Source organism: Sparus aurata, chromosome 11 (genome assembly GCF_900880675.1).
Source record: "Sparus aurata chromosome 11, fSpaAur1.1, whole genome shotgun sequence".
NCBI classification, from domain to species: domain Eukaryota; kingdom Metazoa; phylum Chordata; class Actinopteri; order Spariformes; family Sparidae; genus Sparus; species Sparus aurata.
This window is the reverse complement of record NC_044197.1, coordinates 28,515,275-28,532,758: the sequence shown is the minus strand read 5'-3', so window position 1 is coordinate 28,532,758 and position 17,484 is coordinate 28,515,275. Positions and strand designations below refer to the sequence as shown.

The following is a 17,484-nucleotide window of genomic DNA, read 5'->3' as shown; positions in this document are numbered from 1 at the left end:
GAGAAAACAAAACGAAGCTGAATATATCTACTAATTCAGTTTAGTTTTAGTTAGTTTTGCTTTTATCATTGTAGTTTTTATTTCATTTTAGTTTTTTTTTAATTGTCGTTTTTATTTTTATTTCAGTTAACTAAATTATTTTTTCACTGCTAGTTTCAGTTTTAGTCTTAGTTTTCATTAACTATAATAACCCTGTTCCGTTGAGAGCGTGATTGTGGCTAAGCATCAACCATGTTAAAGAGATTACAGTAAACACGTTTTAAAGGAGTCATCACCTGGTTTTTTACATATCCAGTCCCTCTTGGATCGCTTTGGATCAATTCTTAAAACTTATTAGAAAACATTTTTTTTGTAAAAAATCAAACATAGAGCTTGTTCTGACACTTTTTCATGCCGCGACTTTCTCACGCGAGATTATGCGCGAGGTTTTGACCGGTCCGGATGTGCATTGTATTAATATGTGATGAGGCGCGCGTTGATTGGCCGCAGGAAGGACAGAAACGGAATGGGGGGCGAGCCTGCATGCACACAGACTCCACAACATAAACAGCCCGCTGTCATGGCGCACACACTAAATGATGAACCTTACGGAATTCAGGCATTTATGTACGAGCCGGAGTCGGAAACCAAACGGGAGAGTGAAGAGACAGAGACAGTGGAAGAGACATGTTTACAGCAGGATGTCTCTGAATGGTAAATTATTTTTTTTTCCTTCTTACTTTTCACACTCGTGTTTTACATGTAAGACCTGAGTTTTAATGCTGGCGGTGACGATGTATGGCGTGAAAATGAAAGAGAAATAAGCAGATTCTGCGTGCTCACTCAGAAAGTCTGGCTGAGGACGGCTGTGAGCCGATGCTTAATATGCAAGTAGCCTCCTGTGGTAACGTCACCACAGGAGCAGAGTCAAAATCTCGTGCTTTAGGAACGCGCACTACTGTGCGCTATTCCTGTTCGGAAAAAGAGCCAAAGCGAAAAAAATAAGCCACTTTCAAACTCCAGCTTTTCAGGCAAGTTTCAACAGAGGTCCAACACCAATATGCATGATTTAACGAAAGAAATTGCGATTTCTGGGTGATGACTCCTTTAATCAATGTTGACTTTACTTACATGATGGAATATCAAAAATCCTTCAGGCTGCAGTAGAAGCACAAAAGAAATCTAAACAATCTCAACATCCTTTTGGCTAGAAGTTGTATCGCCTCAATTGGGGCTCCATATGAAGCACTTTTAACGTGCCATCATTTAAAACGTTTTGTTTTATTCTCATGTATTATGTGAGGCTTATTTTAACCTGTATTGTATGTGTTTTAAGAGCTATGAAAATAAAGTTATTATTATCAATAACATGATCTAGTCTACAAATGATTAAAATAATGACTCTGTTCTGTGACACTTTGATGCTGTAAACACATTTTAGCTGGGTGTTGTCGCGGGTTCAATTCCCCGGCTCCCCCAACTGCATGTCAACATATCCTCGAACAACATACTGAACATTTTGGTTGGTTCCTTGCATGGCAGCCTCTGCCGTAAGTGGGTTTGTGCGTGTGAACTGGCGAATGTGACAAGTGTTGTAAAAATGCTTAGAGTTTTCACTAGACTGGAAAGCACTATGCAAATCCATTAATATTTGTCCTCTCAGGAACCTCTACATTTATCTAGTGAACTGTAGAGGCAGCCCGGCCCCTAAGTAGGGAACCACTGGAATAACTCTAAGGAGTTCTAACTCAACCTCGGCTGACTACAACAGTGAAAAGGTGCTGACACAATGATATAGTCTTATTATGTCATTTATAAATCATCAGTTCAAAGGGGCACTTTTACTTTTGAGGCTTTTAGTATATTTGCTGATGCTTACATCAGTCATAAGTAGGACTTTGGATGCATTTGAATGCATGGAGTATATTTTTACATTGTTGTATTGGCACTTTCACATCAGCAAAAGCTGACGAGCGCCTCTTAGAACACTTTATGTAGGCAGAATGCTGTTAAGTTATTCCTGCCATTGACAACATTTGGTCATGATCTCTTTAGACTTTACACTTTTCTTCATCCCACATCAGGGAAATTCACTTGTTACAGTAGCAGGTAGATTGACATACAATAAATACTTAAAAATACTCAAAAAGATTTAGATAAGCGCGAAAGATACAATATAGAAAGTATATACGCTATGTGCATTATATACAGGAGGCAAAAATGTGCATTATACACATTTAAATAAAGTGAAAAAGTATTGCCTTGTTGAAGGTTGGATGCATAAGTAAATACAGTGTTTGAAATAAACAGACTCAGTGTGGCTGAATGGTGATGCCTTTAAAAATAAGCTAATAATTTATTTTAATTTTGCCATGAACTTGAGGTCAGGTGTACCAAAGGAAGACCCACAGGCACAGCATGAGTTTGTGTGTGTGTGTGTGTGTGTGTGTGTGTGTTATGATGGTGTAATGACCCGCCCATCCTGCCAGTAAAAGCTTTAGGCCCCGTCCAGACGACAACGTTTTTTTTCGAAAACGCACACGTATTGCATCGTTTTGGCCGACCGTCCATACAGATCCTGAAAACACAGCGCCTGAAAACGCACTTTTTTGAAAACGCGCGCCCTCCCGTTTTCATGTGGACGGTGAATCCGCATACTTTCCAAAACGATGACGTGATCGCCCCACCCCGCGACGTCTCATAACAACAACAACAACAATGGCGGACGACATGCTCGTGTTCGTGCCGCAGAAGATATTGAGCCTTTCTTGCAACTGACTCGCCTTGTAGTTGAGTGTGAGTCGCAGCAGCAGTTCAACCTCATTAATGGTCCACACTAACGATTCTGGTTTCCTTGCACTCGCCATTTTCATCTTCTTCTTGTTGTGTTTGGTTTCTCCAAACTGTTTGTTTACAGCGCGCAAGCTTAATGCGCAGGCTCCGTGTCTTCTTCTCCGTTTTGTTGAATGTCAAGCGCCACCTAGAGGCCTGGAATATACTACAGCGTTTTCGGTCGTTTTCAGTGGATCCGTATGGATGCAAATATTCTTAAAACGATGACGAGGAAGACAGAGAAAAAAAAGACCGTTTTCGCCCATGTGGACGGCCCCTTAGTTGACTGGAAGTGACAAGGGCTGGCAGGACAAACATGTAAATGATTAACCAGAGAAAAGAGGTAAACAAATACTATGGAACAGTTAGGCATCAACCATCTGTCCTCAGTTCAGAGTTGTCATATGTGACAGTTCCTGCTTTCTTAAAGGGATTTGATTGTATCTGCAAACATTTATATTTTTCCTCTTTAACAATATGAAGATCAGACTTTCTGGATAGATACCCCAGTCAGGCATACAATTCTGACCACGTGCCTAATAGTGTGAGGGTTTCCCTTGTGCAGCCAAAACAGCTCTGACCTGTCAAGACGTGGACTTAAGCCCTCTGAGGGTGTCCTGTAGTGTCTGGCACCAGGGTGTTTTATAGTGGATCCTCTGGGTCCTGTATGTTGGGGGGTGGGGCCTCCATGGATCAGACCTGCTCCTGCTCGTCTTACAGATGCTCGATCAGATTGGGATCTGGGGAATTTGGAGGCCCAGTCAACACCATGGACCCTTTATTGTGTTCATCGAGCTGTTCCTGATCAGTGTTTGCTGTGTGTCAGGGAACATTATCCTGCTCGGTGGCCAGTGCCATCAGGTAGGGTTGCGATGAGGGGGTGTTTGGATGGGTGGTACGTGTCAAGTGGCATTCACATGACTGCCAGCACCCAGGGTTTCCCAGCAGAACATTGAATTGTGATGAGATGATCAATGTTATTCTAGGCTGATTGATGTATATGTTCTGGCAGCAGGGGGGTGCTAAAAATACTGTGAAATAACAGAAAATAACAGTGATTGTCTAATTAAAGTCAAAACTGGTGTTACAGTTTTAAGCTTTACTTTCAGGACCTTTTAATGTTTAATTAAGGATATTTATGCTTGGTCAGACACTTAAAATCAAACTGCAGAAGGGGGCCGTATTTGTTGGGTTTTGTTAAAAAGTTTCATGTGTATAACCTAAATTAAACTCATACATAATTCAATGATACTATATATCTTGAAATCTGGAGTAATTATAGCTTTGTGCTAATACTCAAACTTTACAGCCAATATTAGCATGTCATCAACTCATCAGTATTATGGTACGTGTCCACAGGATCTGTTGATCCCACACTTTACATTCATTGTCTATGTGAGCAGCCATGCAATGAATTCTTTCAAGACACAGGGTGTTGGCTTCTCACTCCTCATTTGCATGAACTTACATTCTGGCTATATTTGCAAATCAAAGATATCCAGTGTGACATGGCGCCTCTGGAATCAACAAGAAAGCTATATAAACTGAGCACTGTGGAGGTCAAATTAGGACACATTCAGAAACTGTATGGCTCATTACTCACCTAAAATGTCTTTAGGAACACTTTTCACTGAACGTTGGTATTCTGGACAATGACAAGCAATTTAAGGACACTGATTAATATTAATTAGTCCAGCCTCCAATGCTGTGAAAATTAAGCACAACAGGATTTTGCAGATATATTTTCTATGGATTTAATAAAATATAAAAGTTGAAAACATTAGGAATGAGGTTTTCAGTACAGCAGATATTCTTTCTATACTGGAAACATTTCTGTTGGATTGTTGGACATAACTGAGGACATTTAATCAAGTTCTTAACTTGAGCAAACCTTAAAAGTACTTGTACTACATGCTGACTTCACATGGATGCAGGCAGACGGTAGATGGCAAACTGGTTATCATTTTAATGGACAACAGCAGGGCAGTAAAATTAGGTGAGGCCCGCAGAGAATGTTGCTGGATGTTACGTAGCCGATTCACACATTCAAACAGGCAACTTTTCTTCACCCAGTGTTACCATGTGGTAGCAACCAACAACACAGGACACAATGTGAGTGAATTCATTGATTCTGTCTGTAAAGCAGCTACAAAAGCAGATAGAATAATGTCAGTTTGTGTGTGTGTGTGTGTGTGTGTGTGTGTGTGTGTGTGTGTGTGTGTGTGTGTGTGTGTGTGTGTTTGGGATTTGACCCAGGCTCCCAAAACTGTTTTCATTCTCCATGTGTTCATTAGCGCTGCACAGGAAGACTTTGCTCTGTAGAAGTCCCAGACAAAAAAAACTTTAGTGAAACAAAGTGATTATTGTTCCTGAAAGCAGCAGTTCCTGGATCTTCACAATGAGACTCTTTCACCTTCTTTGGCTTTTCATCCTGTGGCTGAAAATGGAAAAGTCTTTACAGAGTGACGGTAAGATTGTCACATTTCAGGACCATTTTCTCAGCTGTTTCACTGCAGTTAGAAAACAGAACAATCATTTATTGATTTGGTCAGTTAATGCTTTGGGCCATTTGAGGAGAAAAGCTATGTTTTTTTATTGCAAAACTAACTTAAGCCTGCTATTTGCTATATTCTACTCCGGAGCTAGGGTTAATGCCCCCTTCAGCTCTGGCAAAACAGTCTTTGCTGGCTGACCTAAAATGCAGCACAGGAAAGTTGTAACCATTAATGTAAAATAACAAACTAATATCTCTCAGAATCTCGATGATAAAGCTGTTATCACTGCTAGACGCTCAAGAGAGTAGCGTGTGTCATTTCATAAGCTGACTGAAATACTCACATGGTGGAAAATATGTCATTGGCATAAGGAATTGTTAAAGCACACATTTGTCAGGCATAAATTTGGCATATTTTTCCTTGGTTGTTCCATGTGGAGTCGTCCCTTTCTAATCATTTAATGTACATTAAATAAGCAGAGCGTTTTTTTAAATCATTGAAACTGCTGGTTCTGTCCCTCCATCACTTTTCTTGTGCTCAGGTCATATAAGACAGCTGGTTCACTTTGAAATACTGACATAATTATTAGACAATAATTAGATAAGATACAACTATATTAATTATCCCTATTGTGTTATGATCATATGCTATTATATCAATATTGTATCTACCACACACAGTATGAATGCACTTCAGTGTAACATGATGGCCAAACGTATCAGGCTCATTAATTTATAAAGATAACTCCAGATGATTATAACGAGTACCTGTCATTTCCCATGTTTAATCTGTTCAATTTTCAAACTTGCTGCTACAGCCACTGGGAGGAACAGAAGTATGAACCTGCTTTCAGAACTGATCTTTGTCATGAATATTGTAGTTATTAATGTTTCTGTGTTTTTGTCAACAGTAATAAAATGCAGAGTACCTGTCATTGAAAATGGTAATGTGCCTGGAGACACCCAGGAGTACAATGAACATGAAGTCCTGCATTTTAAGTGCAATCCTAACTATATACCCACTGATCAAAGACCTACAACATGCACAATACAAAGAGGCAGAGCCGAGTGGATCCCCACACCTTACTGTGAAAGTAAGCAAAAACTGATTAATCACATACATTGGCAGGTGACTGGTGAAAATAAACACTGGATGGATGTAGTGTTTGTGTTGATACATTAAACTAAACTTGTGTTTAATTTCCCAACAAATTCAGCCACAAAATGTAGACTGACACTGCCGCCACTTGAAGGAACCAGCTATGAACCTGCTTACAGAAATCTGTTTTCACCTGGTGACACAGTAAAAGTCATTTGTGGAGAGCGGCACGGGATTTCTAACCTTCAGAACGCCTCAGCAACAGTTACATGTAAGGACGATGGAAAGTGGACTGTCAGACCGTTATGCATAGGTAAAAAACTACATGAGCTTTAGTACCAGAGACAGATTACGAGATTTTCCTTCTCTCCTTTAATTAGAATACTCAATCAACTTAAAATGCACAAGTCTTTCCTCTCATTCTAGAGGTTACATGCAGCAATCGAAGAGACCCTCTTGTGGATAATTGGCGTGTTCAACAATTAACACTGAATGGTACTGCAAGATATACTTGTAGGTCAGGCTACAGGAGTAAGGATGGCGCCAACATGGCCACATGCACCAGAGATGGTTGGAGACCAAATCCACTTTGTCAAGGTAATGTGAAGTTAACCTGTGTTTATGACAATAATGTATTTTCATTTTATCATCATTTTGTTCAATTGGGTGAGGAGATTTTTGTCCTGTTCAAAATGTTTTCTACCAAAAACTTCCTGGAACTTCATTTCCACTGAAAAAGAAAAGCATTATGGGCATTTTTTAATCGAACATTGTACAGCTGTTTATTCACTGCAGGAAGTTCACCTTGGACCCTAGAATCTTTTTAGGGACTCTGAAACTAAAGTTGATTTTCAGCTGGAGGACTCAGCATCCCATTTCAGTTTCTCAGCTAATAGTTTATAGCATCTAAAAATCCTTGTCCCAAGAGTAGTTGAAGGCCCAGACACTGTCAGGGTAGAGTTTGCTGTGCTGAATGTCTCTGACTTGTTGAACTACAACTGAAGAGCAGTCACTATCACAGTTAGCAATCACTGGGGGACAGCAGTGTAAATATTGCAACAAAAATTAAGTGTCAGCTATTTCAATAATGGACACACAGAATGTTGTGCAGTGCTGCTGTGTGCCGTTACCTCTCACTTTTCATTTCGGCTTCCATGTTAACAGTACCTTCCATGTTAACAGGATGCATGAGACATGCTTCTCACACGCAGCTGCATCGCATCATCTAGAGCAGGGGTGTCAAACTCATTTTCAGCCAGGGCCACATCAACATTATGGTTGCCCTTAAAGGGCCGGTTGTAACTGTAAGACTGTATGAATGTAACTACTCCTAACTACTACTACTATTGTAGCAAATAAGTGTCTTTGCATTTAATTATTATTTATTCAACTGTACAAATATTGAACAAGCATTTACATAAATGTAAAAATATATTTAAGCACATTGCTCTGTAATTATAACTAGTCCCTTTAATTTATAAGGTTAAGAAACCCACCATTACTCCATCAATCACAGATCAAACTTTTCAAATTAATAACAAAAATAAGCAAAATATGATCACACACAAGTTATTACATCAACTTTGTTCAAAATGTTTTTGTCACTGTTGAGTTGGGCAGAACTATGGCACACAAATAATTCTGATTATAATTCTGTCGGACTTCTTGTGTGATGACTTCACTAATCCAACCAAGCCCGTTTTTCCTCCACACATTGTAGATGCACCATCGGTAGTTAACCCATCAACTTGTCCCACGGTAATTTAGTTTTACTCACGGACCTTTCCACCGCATCAAAAATGTTCCTGCCCGTTGTCGTCGTCCCATGCATGGCAGCTACATCCAAGAGCTCGTCGCTAACGGTGAAGTCTGCCTTCACGCCTCTTATGAAAGTGGACAGATGCGCTTTATCCAAGTTGTCTGCGAAAAAGCAGGTAACTGCGTGACTCTTCGGCCAGCTGTGTTGTCAGATTGTCTGCTAGTTCCTTAACTCGGTCTGCGATGGTGTTTCTTGACAAACTGATATTGTTAAAAGTCTGATTCTGGTCGGGGCACACCTGCTCACACACCTGCTCACACACCTTTAGCTTGCACCGCTTCACAAATGCGCCCTCCGAAAAACACTTGGATATTCGGGTGATTTCTTCAGCCACAATAAAGCTAGCTTTCACTGCTGCATCACTTTTAGCGGTAGCTTTGGTGAACACATTCTGCTGCAGCTGCAGTCTGCCTTTTACAGTTTTTATTGATTGCTTTGACCTGCTTAAACAAACTGGGATCCACTTGGTTTTCATCATCACTGTCTCAGCAGAGCACAAGACACCTCTTGCAAATGTGTTAACCCTTTCTCATTGGATTGACACATTTTCCCCACCCTTTTACAGAACAGTTAACACGGATGTCATTCAAGCAGTCCAAACTCCATTGTTTTAGCTATGGTAACCAAACAGAAACCATTTGTTCCTAACTATTAGAAACTACCCACATCAGTATGAAATCACTGAAGCACCTGTTTGACACTCCTAAACACAAATCTTCAATGAGCAATCAGTCTGCAGGCCTTAAAAAGTGAAGCGGCTGTGTTGTTCTTTGCCAACATGGATTGAAGAGAGTGAGAAATAGGTGCAGAGGAATGTCAAGGTTGGATGGCATGCAAGAAGATTTTTCCCTCGGTGCATTGCAAGAGAGGATAATGAATGTGATGTGGATGAGGCCATGTGGCCCCATCGTCAAGACAGAAGAGACTGAGTATAAATAGTGGCTATTTCGCATACTCTACAGTAATAGATTTTTATACTTTACTGTAATATTTTATACCTTTAACTTCTTTTCTATTTTTTAAAACAGGTCAGTTGTTCAGGAAAATACTTGCTGTGAAGCTGCAGAAATGTTTTGTGAACTATGAGACTACCAGCTTTCTTATTTTCTTATACTCTAATAGATTTTATTTTGGTTTCCATGTATTTTGTGCAATATTTACAGTATTTCAGTTTTCAGCCACAGTTCGAAAAAAGAATCAATGGAATCAAAAAATGCATCAAAGAATTTCTGATTCTGGATTCAATTATTTGCTAGAAGGCAAATTTGACAACAACTGGCATGAAAGCTACGTAGAGTAATAGGCCACAATGACAAGCAATGGTGCACCGATTCACACTGAGTGCTGTATTTTGTATTTTGTTGTCCACTGTGTAATGGTTGATTGGAAGAGCTCATACACTTGTTTGCAAGTTGTGTTGTTTGAAGGCAAAATTAGCTTTTGTTGCAAATTTTAAATGTTTTGGCACGGTTAGAGCCTTTTGCAAACGAAATGAGTCATTTTGACCACGAGTGCCACTGTTCCGGCCTGTGTGTTAACTGTTTTGAAAATGTGGAGTTTGAGTTGACTGCTGCATCAAAGCAATCAATAAAAACTGTTATTCGTGGACAACTTCTCCATCACTTCTTAGAAATCCGCTTTAGTCAAACGCTGATATGGAAACACTGGGATCTCGCAGCAGGATGCGGTCTTTTCGCGGGTCACACAATGCATGTCGGGTTATCGGGTCATCGACATGCATTGTGGGAGATGTAGTTTATGGTCACTATACACTGTAAAGCAGTGTAGACTTTTATTTTAAGACAATTGTATACCTTTTAAGCTCTTGCGGGCCACATAAAATGACGTGGCGGGCTGGATTCGGCCAGTGGGCCTTGAGTTTGACACATATGATCTAGAGTTTGCCTATTTCTACTGCAACACACGCTGTTCTCAGCACAAATAGACCTGACATCTTTAGACAGACAGACAGACAGATAACAACCCCATTCTCCCCACATTAAAAAGGAGATACAAAAACAATTGGGTCTGCTTTTCTAACCTGTTATTCTACCAATACTGCCAGCCTGTTGCTACAACTTCATACTCTCCACATTGCCAATGAATGTGAAACAAATGTGTATGTACTATATGAATGCCTTTTTTTTTTCAGAGATAACATGTGACAGACTGAATATCCCGAATGAAAATATTGTCAACCCCAAGAGGAGATACATGAAGAATCAACGGGCCGTGTTTTTTTTTTTAGGTATTGTGGTCACAGGAACACAAAACAGGAGAAAATATCAGTCAGGCACCCTAAATGGAGCTTCACTGTAACCTGTGTAGTTTGCAAAGTGGTCAGGGAAGTTTAACCAGATACGAAGAACACAGCAGCTCGGTATCGGCCTTCAGTTCCCTCTTCCCTGACGCCCATCCTGCCAGATCGTACATTGCCGGGAGGCAGCAAACCGAAACTCTCGCTTATCGCTGCCCACATCTTGGCTGTCCTCCAGAGCAAAGATGTCGTTATCCTAACCAGACGCAGTGTACCCTCATCCAGGCAGTACATCTCCATGTGTGCCACTCCTTCCAGAGTCAATTCCGAATCCTGAAACAAAATCAGTGAGAACAATACTAATAAGAATAACTTTAGTAATCCTCAAAGTGATGTTTTGATTTTATTTGATGTTATTTTTATTCTGATTCAACTTAGTATAATACCAGTTATGACATATTGACATTTGTGTTTTCCTTGTATTTACTTTGTTATGGCCCAGTACTATTAATACCATTTATTTTGTCTTATGATGGAAATAGTTTCACAAATTATCTCAGTGGCACTGGCACATAACACGTGGCTTGAGATATTGAATCACACTATTGCTGTTACATGATAATAACTGCAGACTTATTTCAGCTTGTTAGCAAGCTTTATCCAATGTTATAAATATTAGCTATGTTGGTAATTACCGAAGTCAGAATTTAGCTGCAACCACAAGCCAAATGCTCTTCGAACACCATAACGTTGTTAGCAGTCACATTAGCTTCAGTCACCAAACAATGGTTATCGCTAGCTCGTTATTCACCGTGGCTGGTGAAATTTGAACTTTGGTAACCACTTGGCCAGTATAAGGTAAATGTACTGTACATTACAACTGTCATTTTGCTGAATTGATGCGCTAGTGTTGTCAAAGAAATATACTCTAGCTGCACTAAAATAAACACTTAATGTTAGTTTACTTATTTCATCTCTTGACATGATGCTGTTCGCTGATATAGGTTACCAACGTAGCTCTGCGGAGGCAGGCGCGGAAGTCTTGCAGTAAGAAGTCGCGTGAACAGCGAGCAAACAAATAACCGCGTCACAGCATCAGCTGCACTGCTGTGAGGAGTTCATGCGCGCTCCCGCGCCGGCTTGGCTGATGGCTGCAGTTACCCAAACGGCCGTCGTGTCGCTATTGAGTTTGTTGATCCTGCCCTAGTCCTGTTAGGTTAAAAATGTTTTCTGCTAAAAAGTTCCAGGAGCTTCATTTCCACTGAAAAAGAAAAGCATCATGGGCCCTTTCTTAAACCGAGCATTGTAGAGCTGTTTACTGCACTGCAGGAAGTTCACCACAGTCCCTGGAATCTTTTTAGGGATTCAGAAACTAAAGTTGATTTTCAGCTGGAGGACTCAGCATCCCATTTCAGTTTCTCAGCCAATAGTTTCTAGCCACTAAAAATCCTTGTCCCAGGAGTAGTTGAAGGACAGACAGGGTTAAACGCCCGGTGCAGGTGTATATTTAAATGAATAACCACCTGTGCCAAATAAATGCCGGGTGTAATTTATTTAATTTTTAAAAATCAAGGAAGAAGACATGACCACTGACACTGCACATTTTTCTTCTACACCTTTTTCACGTATTGTGCTGCTTTCTGTCAGTCATCACGCTGATGATCACCATGGCTCCGGTACAGCAAAAAAATAAAGAGTACGATATGAAATTCAGACTTTCTGTCCTAACATATGCAGAGGAAAACTCGGGAGAAGCAGCGCTAGATGTTTATCTGTCGACCCCAAGGGAGTGAGAGATTGGCGAAAATAATCAAAGTGAGCTTCAGCGTCTGTCCGAGGAGGACAGCAACAGGGCCAGTCTGCCTGCTGGAGGAGGGAATGAAGGCTAGTGAGGAGCCTGAGATAAACATGCGGGAATGAGTTATCAGCAAACGCCATGAGAGAGTGTCCCGCAAAATGATCAGGGCATGGCGGAACAAATGTAAGCCACTGTGAGTGACAGCAGAGATGAGGAGTTTGCCGCGAGTGCTGGTTGGCTGAATCGTTTCCTCCGCCCCAACAACTTCACTTGCAGAAGGATGCCAAAGAATTCACAGAGAAGCTGGCGAAGTTGGGGCCCCAACTGGAATGAACCAGCTTTGGGGGGGCCCAGCTTGCAAAAGGTTGAGAACCCCTGTGTGAAGTGATTGAAACAAATAAATGCCCCAGCTATTATTTCGTATTTCACGGTGTGATAACTCTCCCGGCCCGGGGAGTGAGACATGCATCGGCTCGGCCCACAGTGCTCAGCTGTAGACACAGCAAAGAGGTGATGATTGGCCCAGTGGCTTGTCTGTCTAAAGAATACCTGGCCCAATGGCCCTATGAGAGGCTACAGAGGCCCAGGAGTCCAACCTGCTCATGTTCTATCACCCGCCCCAGCTATTTTATTCTCAAAACAGGGGCCTGTGGCAACTCTTGACAGCTGTTTTTGGTTTTGTTTTGTTTTTGTCTTCCTTTACAGGCCCCTGACGGCGTCTGGGCCCCGGTGCAACGACAACGGTTGCACCGCAGATACTCACCCACTGCCCAAGACCCAATCTTCTGCTGCTGATTTGACATTTTCCTGAAGAATTTGGAGATAATTCTCCTTCTTCATTATTCCATTTACTGTTTGTGGAGGAGCAAATCCACTGGCAGCAACACAGCCTCACAGCACTGTATTAAAATGGGCCCAGAGATGTCATCAACCATTATTAATCATAATCACTCAGAAGAAGTTAAGAGGCCATGCTACAAACAAAATCTGATTCACACAACTTCCTGTAATCACCAACATTGATTGTTCAAATTACTGAATGTATATTTTTGATCAAACAGATTAGGTCACATTTTCAGCAGACCCATACTAAACTGAGATTTTCAGTCAGCTTCATGCAGGGTTTTTTGTGACAAAGTAATAAGTTTTCCTCTCATTCCATCACAGAATAACATGAGCTGTAGAAATCATTGGAAGTGAAGCCTGCCATGATATAAATGTTCTTTACAAGTGGATGTAAACTTTTGACTGCAACTGTACCCGATTATAGGCTAATATATTTGAGTCTTTTGGTCATCTAGTTAATTTTTAATTTTCCTTCCAGCTATACAGTGCCCAGTGATCCATGTCGACGATAACGTCCAGGTGAATGGGAGCCTGGAGAGAGCAGCCAGTGGCAATGTAGTTCGCTTTAGCTGCAAATCTAACACTGACACCCTGGTCGGGCCAACGGAGATCTACTGTGATGAACATGGACTGTGGAGTGGCGATGCTCCAAAATGCAAAGGTAAAAGCAGGCTATACAAGATGAAGCAGGAGGCAGAGGATGGTCTTTTAGAAAAGAAAGAATGAAATGAAGAGGGAAAAGGGAAATAAACCCACAGAGACGTGCCTAAAACACCGCACCAACCACTGTTGCTGTGTTACCATGTCAACCCCAGGATTTGATAGTTCAAATCTGCCTTCACACAGGAAATTATAAAGAAGTGAGTGGTGATTAGGGCTGTAACGATACATCAAACACACAATTTGGTTTGTATCACGATTTTGACCCACAGTTCGATACAAACCTCAACTTAAATAAAAATTATTAAATTAAACATTTTATCATAACATTTCAATAACTATTGTATATTATACTCGTCTGATAGTATTAGAGGCAGTATTGGGAAACTGAAGCAGTGTGAATGGATGTGCCGGCTGCGTGGATCTAAGTTTCGCGTTTTCAGTTTTGATACACGTGTCATTACAGCCCTAGTGGTGATGACATGCAACAAAGTTTCTCCAGATGCAAACTGGGGATGTTGAAGACTCATGGTCAATTTCTATACTGTCAGAAAAGTCAGCAGTAGTTTGCCTCTCAGGAATTCTTCCCATGAAAGTAATGTTAAAAAAATGAATGGAAGTATATAATCTGACCTGTGGTATGCTCTCATTGTGGTTATAACCTTTGCATTTACTCCTATATTGTTCCACAATGTTTGCTTATTCATGAACACGCAAGTGACAACATAGTTCTATTCATGCTCACTTGTTTTCATCAACCGGTATAAAATGCGAAGCACCCAAAATTGAAAATGGTATTGTGCATGGAAATATCCGTGAGTACGACGAACATGAAGTTCTGCATTTTAGTTGCAATAACAAATATAAACGCACTGAAGACAGACCTTCAACATGCACAAAAATTGGATTAAGAGCAGAGTGGAGCCCTACACCTATGTGTGAACGTAAGCATGAACTGAGTAATCCAATTATTTATTATATCACAGTAACTACTAGTGAATATAAGTTTTTTTGATGGAAGGATGTAATAGCATTATAGTGTGTCTTGTTACAATAAACTAACAGATAATGTGTTTCATTTCCCAACAAATGCAGCCGTAAAATGTAGGCTGACACTGCCGCCACTTGAAGGAACCAGCTATGAACCTGCTTACAGAAATGTGTTTACACCTGATGAACAAGTTACAGTCACTTGTGGAGAGAAGTACTGGATTTCTAGCCCTCGGGACATCTCAGCAGTAACTACATGCACTGACACTGGAGAATGGACTGTCAGACCTATATGCAAAGGTAAAAAACTACAGGAGCTTGAGTGCTGCTGACGATTATTAATCTTATGTCAATTGACTTGAAATGCAAAATTTCATTCCAGAGGTTGCATGCAGCAATCGACGTGACCGACATGTGTATACATGGGACGTCTACTGGGGGCAAAAAATTACACTCGGTGATACTGCAAGATACAGATGTAGGTCAAACTACAAGAGCCCAGATGGCACCTACATAGCCAAATGCACCGGAGATGGGTGGAGACCAAATCCACTTTGTCAAGGTATTGTGAAGTTAATCTGTGTTTATGACAATAATGTTTTTCATTGTATTATTATTTTGTTAAATTGCCTGAGGAGATTTTTGTCATGTTAGGTTCAAAATGTTTTCTACCAAAAAGTCCCAGGAAGTTTATTTACACTGAAAAAGAAAAGCATTATGGGCCCTCTCTTAAATCGAGCATTGTACAGCTGTTTATTCACTGCAGGAAGTTCACCACAGACCCTAGAATCTTTTTAGGGACTCAGAAACTAAAGTTGATTTTCAGCTGGAGGACTCAGCATCCCACTTCAGTTTCTCAGCCAATAGTTTCTAGCCACTAAAAATCCTTGTCCCAGGAGGAGCTGAAGGCCCAGACACTGTCAGGGTAGAGTTTGCTGCGCTATATGTCTCTGACTTGTTGAACTACAACTGAAGAGCAGTCACTATCACAGTTAACAGTCACTGGGAGACAGCATTGTTGCAACAATAACAAAGAAATATGTCTGTTATTTCAATAATGGACACACAGGATGTTGTGCAGTGCTGTTGTGTGCCGTTATCTCTCACTTTTCATTTCGGCCTCCATGTTACCAGGTCAGACCGTCCACACAGGATGCATGAGATATGCTTCTCACACGCAGCTGCATCACATCATCGAGAGTTTGCCTATTTCTACCGCAAGACGCGCGGTTCTCAGCAAAAAATAAATAAATGAAATAGAGCAGAAATCGTTAGACAGACAGACAAACAGATACAAGCCTATTCTCTCCACGTTAAACAAATAATAAATAATTGCTTTTGTTTTTAGAAGTAATTTGCAAAAGACAGGACATCCTGAATGCTTATATTGTCAAGCCCAAGAGGAGATGCAAAAACAATGGGTCTGCATTTCTAACCTGTAGTTCTACCACTACTACCAGCCTGTTGCTTACAAGTACATACTCTCCACATCACCAACAAATGTGAAACAAATGTTTATGGTGGTATATAAATGCCTTTTTTTCCAGAGATAACATGCAACAAACTGGATATCCTGAACATGTCTAGTAAATAAATAACTGCATTTGTTTTTTAGAAATAATTTGTGAAGGACAGGATATCCCGCATGCAAATATTGTCAACCCCAAGTGGAGATACAAAAACAATCAACGGGCCGATTATGAGTGCGAGGAAGGATATAGAGGAACACCTACTCGAACCTGTCGGGAAAATGGTTGGACCGGGGATTCACAATGTACAGGTGAGGAAGTGCAAAATGCACTTTCATTGTTGGGCATGTCTCTTTCTATGGATCTGTTACTTTACAATAGATTTTGGGAAATAACCATCCAATCAATCCCAAATGTACTGCCTTCTGGATAACCTCAGAGATTTCACTCCAACCAGCTAGAACAAGTGAAGTGAAACATAACTCTATTAACCTTTACCACCAAATTACCACAAAGTAGTCAGCTGATCGTTACTGTTTTGTACAGAGCTGTGTCACTACTCTATGTCTGGGTCTGCATTTCTAACCTGTAATTCCACCACTTCCACCAGCCTGTTGCTTACAAGTTCATACTCTCCACATCACCAATGAATGTGAAACTAATGTGTATGGTAGTATATAAATGCCTTTTTTTCCCAGAGATAACATGCGACAAACTGGATATCCTGAACATGTCTAGTAAATAAATAACTGCATTTGTTTTTTAGAAATAACTTGTGAAAGAGAGGATATCCCGCATGCAAATATTGTCAACCGCAAGTGGAGATACAAATACAATGAACTGGCCAATTATGAGTGCGAAGAAGGTTATAGAGGAAGTCCTACTCGAACCTGTGGGGAAAATGGTTGGACCGGGGATTCACACTGTACAGGTGAGGAAATGTAAAACGCACTTTCATTGCTGGGCATGTCTCTTTCTATGGATCTGTTACTTTACAATAGATTTTGGGAAATAACCATCCAGTCAATCCCAAATGTACTGCCTTCTGGATAAGTCAGTTAGAAAGCTGTAAAGCCCCTTTGAGATAGATAAAGTAACCACGAAAAAGAGTGAAACAACAAATGACTGTTATTCATGTGCCATTGAGTCCAGCAGTTGATATAGTTGCCGGAAAATATAAACAAAACTCACAACCTGAGAAGCCTTCCTTGTTGTGGGGAAGTCCTGTGAGTCGATTACCG

The 17,484-nt window shown here is 40.6% G+C and overlaps 1 protein-coding gene across 1 annotated transcript in view; it reads left to right on the top strand.

Annotated features, from left to right (window-relative positions):
• Window positions 1-17,484, top strand: part of LOC115591669 (complement factor H-like) — a 96,535-nt gene that overhangs the window by 58,282 nt on the left and 20,769 nt on the right. The window contains 3 exon segments of the mRNA XM_030433847.1: window positions 13,603-13,784; window positions 14,545-14,728; window positions 14,880-15,074. Coding sequence (XP_030289707.1) covers window positions 13,603-13,784; window positions 14,545-14,728; window positions 14,880-15,074 — 561 coding nt within the window.